The sequence below is a fragment of the Poecilia mexicana genome, unplaced genomic scaffold (genome assembly GCF_051168715.1).
Source record: "Poecilia mexicana isolate PSO_F unplaced genomic scaffold, ASM5116871v1 scaffold_10, whole genome shotgun sequence".
NCBI classification, from domain to species: Eukaryota; Metazoa; Chordata; class Actinopteri; order Cyprinodontiformes; family Poeciliidae; genus Poecilia; species Poecilia mexicana.
In genome coordinates, this window is record NW_028263379.1 from 8,970,517 (window position 1) to 8,980,367 (window position 9,851).

Below are 9,851 nucleotides of genomic sequence, written 5' to 3' on the forward strand. Positions count from 1 at the left end.
ACGGATTTGGCTTGTAAAATTTAGATTTTTTTTTCTTAATATTAGCAATTAAAATATTGCGTTGGATACATTTCCTATATAAAATCTAATTCACCAACAAGAGACATAAAGAAACAGTTAAATTTGGCCATCTTTTGTTAATTTGAGAATGTCAGATTTTACAATTTTGAATAAAATGGATATTTTTAAATGTATTATTAAGGTTATTACAAGTTAACAACTCAAATGCTGATTATTTATTTCCGTCTGACTGTCTTTAGACCTTAATAAAAGTAAACCATATGTTTTAGATCCTCTATAGAAGAAATTATTAATGTTATGAAATTTTAAATTGTGTCTTCTCAGCAAAGAAAGGTTATGTTCCTTCATCGAAGCTCATTCGCTATCACCAAGCAGCAGAGGACCCGCCCCCCTCGCCATTCCTTCCAACGCCGGGAAACATGATGGCGTTCAGGAGACACTCCTGCATCCCAGATCCCCAAGTTGTCCACGTCACAAGTCAGCCTTTATTCCAGGTAGTTCACAATTTTACTTTTTTGACCGATTCCACAAATTGACCTCATTTGTAGTGCTTTTTTTCTGTTTTTGTGTCTGATGCTCCTTTACTTTTTATTTGGATAACATAGCTCAGTTGTTTAAAAGTTCTATATTAAAAAGCTTATTTCAGGAGATTTAGCTGCACATCTAAACAGCTAAATGTTTGCTGTTTAGATCTGCAGCTCATGTCTCAAGTGACACCAACATTTGAAAGGCTCGTTAATTTTGCAAAATGAACGATCCTCTCAGATCTTTTGCTTTCTCTTGTGACAGCTCTCTGCAATGAAAGCATCAGTCATTCATAAGATTAAACGTGCACTCTGATCATTATAAATCCTTCTTAATGAGGATCAGCTCAAGTGTATTTTGTTATTATCATTAGTGTTTTCCTTTAAAATTGAGTCACTTTTTCACAAGAGAGGGCTCCTAAGTTAAGAGTTGATCAGTGATAGTAAGTCAGTGATTGCACAGAGAGGGCTGGGTGTCTGAATGCACGTGTGTTATTAATGGAAGCTTCCATAATTAGCTGTTTAACCTTGCAAGTCGGTTGCCAGTTAATTTATGCGACGCAGAGCTGCAGGCGGAGATAAAGCTCCTCTCTCCTCATGTGTGCATGTTGTCCGATTGATTTACATTTGAGACCGGGCGACTGAGAGATGGAGTGTCAGAATACTACGTTTGGGATGGTTTATGGGAGAGTGTACATGAGTGACTCCTGTTGGTGTGTGTGTTTGTGTGGACATGGGGAGTTATGCACATGTGAGATATGTCATGCTGGTAAAAATGAGTAATTGCTCCAATGACCTACGGTATGTTGATGTCTTTGCCTTCCTGCACCCTCCATAAACCAGAATCTGCTCACAACCTTCACACCTGCACCCTGACCATGCTACAGACACCCACACACTGTTTTCTGGTCACAAGCGTTAGGATTTCACACAGCATTGTGATGTTATGGAGTATGGAAACTAAAAGGCTAGTCCTGAAAAGCAAGGTGTATCAACAATACTGATGTTCACTGCAGCTTAATTTGTTAGAGAAGAGAAACGTTTTTATTTCCAGCCTGCCATTAGAGACTTCTAATGTGTTATCTGTGTCAAAAGTTTGTTTCAAAGTGGAGTTGGAAGAAAATTCAATAATAATAATTCAATAATGAAAATTCATCCAGCATCTTATTTGCAATAAATGGAAATCAGAAGAATCTTGAGTTTGAAAATACTGGAGAAATTTCAGCAACTCAGAGCAGGGTTCATTCAACACAAACTTTTCAGGATCTAAAATGCTGCAAACTGTAAACATTAACAGTTTAGCTTAAGGCAACATTGAGGATTTTTACTCAACAAAAAGTATCCTGAAACTCCTCTGGCCATCCCTGGGAGTTGATCTGTCTCTCTGCTCTTCTTCCTCTCAAACAATCTGGAGTCTACTGCCTGATTTAAGCAAACAGAATTGTTTTGCTGCCAAGCTGAATCAAATCGTTTATTTACATAGATGAAATAATAGTTATTTAAAAGGCAAATTGACAAAATTATTATATTTGACCTTTACATTGACAAAGTGCATCCAGTTTGATGCTTATTACTGTATGTGTGAAATATGCATCAGTGGGATACATTCAGATCAGAAGCTGTTTAAAACGCATTCACTGCAATAGTCTGTATAGATAATTATCAGAAAATTGGAATATTTGTTCCAATGCTCAAAAAGCAGCACATTTCGTTCTGATCTTCTTGAATTCACCTTAACATAGCTCTAACAGTTAGATTTCTTTAATAAAAGATCAGTCTTGAAAATTAGGAGATTAGCTTGTCAGTCTTATAAACTTGCATCAAGTTATGGATCTATTACCAAATCTTCACTTCTTCACAGCACTTAATTATTATATTTACAAATTTCCTTCAGAAATCTCAGAGAAAAACTGTTGCTATACAGCAACATGTTTGTTACTACCACGTGCATATGTTGACTTTCTCTCTTGTTCTTAAATTCAGCTGCAGCAGGTCTCTCTCTCTCTCTCTCTCTCTCTCTCTCTCTCTCTCTCTCTCTCTCTCTCTCTCTCTCTCTCTTTTCAGCCCATAGACATGGTACCTTCACATTTTTTCTACTTCCTTTTCCTGCCTGGCAAAATTCTAATTAAATGGTAATTGGTGTGGACTGTCGAGACAGAACGGATGTTGTAGCCCAGAGGTGAGCTGCGGGGAAGGGTTTGTTAATGACATCGAGCAGCCACCTAAACTCTGCTATTAGTGCTGGTGGGGCGCTCTGTCATACCAACACGAGGCTCATTAGGAAGCCTTCGGTCTGGGGATGTGTGAGCGCGGGGTGATGAGCTGGGATTTGTCAAGACATAACTAGTGGGCTTAACCTTTCCAGAGAATATCACAATGACGAATTGTAGAAAGTGTGTAGTTTTTCTCCTGCTTACTGTTTTTTTTTTCAGCTGCTTGAAAAGGTGTTTTTTAAATGAATTAGCAAAGAACTGCTTAGTACAAAATTATCAACACATAAAACAGTATAAGCATTTCATGCTGGTCAATATCAATAATTATTGATTAGTTTTTATTTTAAATATGTGAAATACTGTGAATTTTCCTATTTTATCCACAGTTTTGACTCCATTGTTTTTTTTATTTTTATTTTTAAGCAGTTTCGAGGCATGGTAGTGAAACCTGAAACTGCTACCAGTTACTCAGCAGGTTGTTGCTAGGGAACCAAAGAGCGAGTGAGTTCCTAGGGAACCAAAGAGTGAGTGAGTTGCTAGGGAACCAAAGAGCGAGTGAGTTAGTTGATTCCACCAACCTTGCTCAGAGAGGTTGAGCAGCTACCGTCTTCCCTCTGCCTAAATCCCCCAAAATGCAGTGCAGTTCTGGGTCGGAGTTGAATAAAATTATTGAATTTTCTGTCAGATGTATTATCTGTTGAGATTGATCATGTCATTATTCATATTGTTATTGATTTATTGTATATCCCTGTTCTGTACAAACCATCCAGTTCTCACCATACTTTGTCTACAGGGAAATATTCCAGTTGAACTTTTTACAGGTGTAAAAATACAGGAAATTTTGCGCCACAGTTTAAAAAACCCAAATCTCTTTCACACTTACCGGCTCCCCTCGTTATTTAAGCATAACAGATCGTCCACCGTTCTGAACAGTCAGCTTTGTGTTCATTTCTCATTGTCATCATTTGTTTCATTCCTGACCACCTGGAAAGTATATTGCCAACAAAGCACAGTTGTCGTTTCATTTGAACAATGCACACACACACACAGTGTGTTTTGTAAACTCCTCATGTTTTTATATGTCATGATAAAAGCTTTTCTTCCAGCACGGCCTACATTTTGAATGTAGATCACTTCAAATGGTACTTATGGAGACTGTGACCTGTTTCTGTTTTCTAACAATGAGCTTTCTAGTAACACAATGAACATGTTCAGTTCCAGCTTACTGCTCCGACTGTCAATATTGACCAGTAGCAATTTTCTTGTAGCCAACTCCTGATTTATCAGCATTAGCACGTATCATCCTTACTTTTCAAGTGATGCTATCTTGTCTTTATTAATTTAAAAAATGGCTAAGATAAAGAGAGCTCTGTGACACAACGTAGAGTCACAAATTTCTAATTGAAAGTTACTCAACACAGAATAACTTAATAAGCAAGACATGAATTTTAATGTCTTCTATCACAAGTTTTTTGTTGGTGACTCACCGGATCTATTACATGCATTCTATTTGCTGCATTCTTGTTCGTTGTGCAGCTGTTTTCATGTGCAAGTGTAAATGTGTAGTTGGGGACATTGCCAGCAGCAGTTTATATGGATTTAAAGTGACAAGAGGCCCTAAAGCAGCTTGTTTTGAGCTTAACGTACACTACTGAGCAGGGTAAAATATAATCTAAGAATGATTTTGTTTAAAAATGTAATTAACATGTTTGAGCCAGGAAGCATAAAAGGTCACCTTTAAATTTGACCCAGTCATGTTACATTGAAAATTTTCTCATCTATTCTTGGAAAACAGACGTATTTCACTTTCTTTTTAAGGTGGTCGCTGCCTATGACTTCACGGCGAGGGGAAACCATGAAGTATCGGTCCGTGCCGGTGAACCCGTCCGGGTCCTGGAGTCGCAGGACAAACGAGGGAACTCCGAGTGGAGCCTGGTGGAGGCCAGAGGTCAGAGAGGCTACGTGCCCTCCAATTACCTCACCAGGATGCCTGTTGGCACAGGGTCACTGGCCCCTCCACTCCACTAGGAAAACACCATGTTCTGTGAATACTACAACATTTTGTCATAAACCTGCAGCTGCATCCTCAAAAACACTTTAAGTAGATTTATTTTGTGTCAAACAGGATTTTAAACTACATGTAAGAACAATTGTGAGCTAGTTTAAATCAATGACCACTGAGGTGTTTCCTCACAGCCTTCCATAAAGAAAACAATTTTCTTCAAAATCAGGAGAAAATCTCATTTAAATTTAAAGTTTTATGGCTTTTTTGGCCTTTGTCTGGGTAAGTGGATACATTTAAAGTTAACTATATGCAGTTTCAAAAACAAATTCAAACAAGTTAGACGTAATTTTGTTTTCTTTTTTTGTCACCAACAGAAGTGCAGCAGATTGTTGAACTTGCAGGTTCCATTATTTTGATAAGCTTTTTTCTGTTTTGTTTTAAAATGTGTATAATATTTTCTTTTTATTGTTATTTTTATTTTTCGCCATCTCACAAACTCTCATACACTGTAGCTAAACCTCACAGCCTGCCATTAGAAAGGTCCGGGCTCAAGTAGCCAGAATTTGTGCAATAGAAATTTTTGATATTTGTTATGCCTCAATGTGGATTTTGCTTTTTGTTTATTTTATGATTCTCAAGTTTTCAGATATGGCACTGGATAAAAATGAAGGAAGCTGCTGCTACGTAGCTAACTGGTCTCTGATGCCTTCCTCATGGGCACTGAAGAAGAGTAGCGGCTTACTGTGAATGTAGCATGACGTACAATCTTGAACTCTGGTAAATTCTGACGGTTTTTATTAGTGCCAGTGGTCGGTTTGGACAGCCCTTCTGATCTGAAGAAAAAGAAAGAATATCAGGACTAACCTTGACTCATTTCCCATGATCCTCAGCAGGAAAGAAGAGCATAGCAATTGAAAAAGATAGACAGCGTGTTCTCATTAGAGGCTCTCTGTGTCAGTGAGGGAACTACAACAGCGAGACATTGAGAGCAAACGGTTGATGTGTGCGTCCTGTGTGCTGACAGGTGATTGTGTGTGGGAACCTCTCCCTCCTCCTCACCTGGAAGCAGTGCCAGCATTGTATCGAGACTGGCAGGTACACAACGTTCTCATAATCTCACACGTTGTAATGGGATGTAAGTGCAAAATATCTCAGCGGCTGAGTTGAAGGGAGCTGAAACTGAGATTTATTCTCAGGAAAAGTTTCAGGAGGTGATTTGTTACCTTTGTTTAAACTCCCTCAGCCCCCATTACAGCAAAGATCGTCATTTCTTGGACATATTTTACTTAACAAGGTTTATGTAATGGATATAAAACAGTCCAGGCAGGACAGAGGTGACCTACTTCTGCCTTCAAACACACCTGATAATGGTTGTTGCTATGGATACAGTTTAATCAGTGTAGATCATGCGTCTCTGTAGCGTTTTTTTCAAGTTGTTGAGACATTGCAGGATTAAGTTTGATATAGTATGTCAAGGTTTTGAGGCCAAAGATGATTTAATTCCAGCAGATTCTTACAATCTCTCAAAATGAAAGAATATATAATAACTAAAACATTTTACAATAATATCCACCTTTATTTTCTATATAAATAGTAAAAACAATATAGATAAATATAGCTTTTTTAATTTAAATATGAATATATACTTGATCTGATATTGTGAATAAATAATTACCTGCTGAGTTGATTGATTATTCAACATTTGGAAACAGTCAGGCTTGTGGATTTTGCCACCATGTAGGTTAAAAGACATTAAAGCAGTGATAATCCTTCAAACTGGAACAGTTTCTTTCTTTCAGAAAGACATTTGCACAGGCCTTCAGTGGCCAACATGGCAACCAGACTTGGTGTTCCTAAAAATCTCCTGACAAGTTGCATTTACTGCTGTGTAGCAGAGGGAGCCTCGGCGCAGTCCAAGCTGCTCAGCTGGATCTCATCTCTCTCCATCAGTTTGAATGTCAGATTGGAGCAGAGCAGCAGGAGGCTCAGCAAAAGCATGCTGCAGTGGTACTCCGCAAAATGCCACTGTAGCAAATGTCCCTAAGGTTGGCAGGAAGAACACGGAAATTCCTCAACCCCTGAGAATGATGAATTAAAAGCAGCCAAGAAAGGCCATCACAACAGGAAGGATGATTAGTAAGAAAATGACTTCAAGCTGGATACGTTTGTGTAAATCATGCAAATAACAAAAAAGTAGTTTGATTTAGATTATATTTTGTGTCTTATGTCTTATAAACCTGAGTATTTGCATGTGCATTATGCAACCTAAACTTACTTACTGCTGACATCTGAAACCACTTGCCAAAAACTGGATTATATACTTCCAGAGTTAGAGATTTTTGACCTGAAACGGCTGTTGTTTTTCTATACTTTCACCACTAGAGGGAGTGTGTGATACTGTTTGTGCCTAATCTTTTTGAGTACACCGTGTTACTGTGTTATATAGGTTTGTTTGTTTAACATCATTACCATTGTCAGTATTTATCCTGACATGACCTGAGCTCTATAATGACCCAGATTCTGTAATTTTTGTTTATACTATTAACGTGACAAATTAACCTGCTGATAATGTTGGTTTCTAATTTGTACTGCAGTGCTCTTTGTAATTTATTATAATGTAATTATGTTAAACCCTGTTGTGATTTTAACTTATTGGATGCTTCAGGGCCATTCTGAAGCATGAAGTCCTTGGAAGTGTTGCCAGCGTTGTGCTGTTGAGCTCATTCACTCACACATGTATTTGCACAGCAGATGGGAGTCTCTGCAGTGCAGCAGCACTGTGTCAGGGCAGCTGTGATCTGGTTTCGAGGCTTCAATAAAACGGCGCTGAAACCTGTTTTGTGTGCTTACGTCATTTCACATGAAATCAGAAACATTACTGAGGCGACACAAACGGAAACCAGAATGAAGTAACACCTGGTTTGTCTTTGAGTTGTTTTGGGTTACATGGTAATCTGTCTCCACATATTTCTGACAGACACCAAATCCTGCAGTCTTTCTCTTAATATTTGTCATCTCTGTTGGAAACCAGTCGTGGCAGTTCGTTACTGACTGGAAATGTTTTCAGAGTAAACACAGTTTCTGAGTCTGCAAGATGAGGAGGTCTGTTGCCCTCACTGTTTGCACAGCAGCTGTCTCCACATTTCTGAACTTTATTGAAAATATTGTGGTATACTTGTATTACCTTTCTGTTTTACTGCGTTTTTCTGGATTCAGAAAATGTCATCTCCAAGATGGACTAAGGAGTCCTGCAGTGTTGACAATTTACTTTTCTTCTTATTTAGTAGTATGTTCATCCACCTTCCTGAAGATTTTCTTATTCATCCTCCCTTCAATATGAAGTCTACTGTATGTTGTAAGGCAGCCCACAGCACGATGCACTCATCCTCAAACTTTACTTTTGGCTAGGTATTTTTTGGGGTGATGTGGAGAACCATTTGCCCCCAAAGACATCCATTAGTTCAACTTCAACCTCATCTTACCAGACAATGTTCTCAGAGTATTTCACTGGCTTTTCTAAATCTTCAGCAAATGTTAAACTGAAGCTCCAGTATGATTTTTCTTTAGCAGTGGAGTTTGTAGCAGCGATTGTATCAAGTTCATTGTTGTTAAGTGCATTACTTATTGTTTTACATGGGGAAAACAAAAAATCTTATTATTTAAGTGAATAAATAAATTAGTCCAACTTCATTTGTGGACTAATTTTGTTTTGTTTGTGTTATGTGGATGATTTTGGGTGATTTTGACATCTGGTGTGATTAGAGATATATAGATAAATACACTGAAATGTTCCATGATTATTTTACCTACTGTTTGTATAAAGTACACTGGGTACCCACAGGACAGTGAACGGTCATTCTTGATTGCCATTTTCTCATGTTTTGGTGTGTCAAAACACAGGGAGTCAAACACAGGGACTCTTATTGGATTTTTCAAAAATCAACTGAGTAGATTTTTTAATAAAGCTAACTCTGAGGGAAAGGCGTGATGAGATGCACTGAAAATAAGGTAAAAAAAGACCACATGTGATTGATTTTCACTGAAATGTTTGAGCTGGCAAGAATGAATGAACTGATCACACCAGCAGAAAGGTGAAATATGAATCATGCTACCTGGAAGTCAAAGTACATCTGCAGGAAACAAACTGCAGGTACTGTTACTTTTTTTTTTTTTTTTTACAAAACTGAGAAAAACCAAAGCTTAATTCAAAATAATACTGCTGATACTTCCTGACATGACCAATGAGAAGCAGCAATCTCATTGGTCATGTTGGTCATTAAGTTTACCAACATAATTAATTTGTGGTTGATCACAAAAAGTGCTTTCCTCTTGAAGTAAAGATGATGATGATATTGTCTTCGACGATAACGATAAACTGAAAAATCAATCAGAAAGTGTAATTTTCTTCTCTCTTTTTTTTGCCTTTTTATCAACAGCTTAGTAGTGAATTGGCAATGATTACAAGAGTTTGCTTTTATACTGAGTGTGTAAGTGTGACTTGGAGCTGAAACCGATAATTAGTCCCATGTAGCTGTTTAATCCACAGCAGGACGTCCAGCCTGATGTAGTGTTGGTGCCAAAGTGTCACTGTTTTTAGGGTGCAAAGCTGCAATATTTATTCATCACATTTTTAGATTCTACAAGGATGTACTTTTGCTGAACAAGGAAGAAAACTATGACAGTAATTACACCTCAAATAGGAAAGAAATTATAGGATTTCAGACATTTCTTTTTCAGGATACAATTATTTTGTAGCTAAAATATTGAAGTCAATGTAGTCGAACTAAACTTGCTTGTCAGAATAAAGTCAATCAAGCCAAAAATAATCAGAAACAAAAACATAAATCTGTGTTATTAATCTCTTTAAGGTTTCAATTGGTGAATGGCACGACTGAAACTTATTTATAAATGTGATGAAGATAAACTACAGCACTTATGTCAGTATCGTGTTCCAGTTAGCTCAGTATGTTTCAAAAGCTCAGCACCTTTGAAAGAGGACGCTTTGTGTTTGACGGATGCTGATGTTGGTCTCTGTCTGCATCTTTGAATGTATTTATGTGTCTTATAAGCCAACAAGGGCTGGACACC

The 9,851-nt window shown here is 37.7% G+C and overlaps 1 protein-coding gene across 2 annotated transcripts in view; it reads left to right on the forward strand.

Annotated features, from left to right (window-relative positions):
* The window catches only part of arhgef37 (Rho guanine nucleotide exchange factor 37), a 29,279-nt gene extending 21,680 nt beyond the window's left edge, over positions 1-7,599 (forward strand). For both annotated transcript variants that reach the window (XM_014988624.2, XM_088009394.1), the window contains 2 exons: positions 346-515; positions 4,577-7,599. In XM_014988624.2, coding sequence (XP_014844110.2) covers positions 346-515; positions 4,577-4,786 — 380 coding nt within the window. In that variant the 3' untranslated portion in view covers positions 4,787-7,599. The remainder of the gene's footprint in view (positions 1-345; positions 516-4,576) is intronic.
* The last annotated feature ends 2,252 nt before the right edge of the window (positions 7,600-9,851 follow it).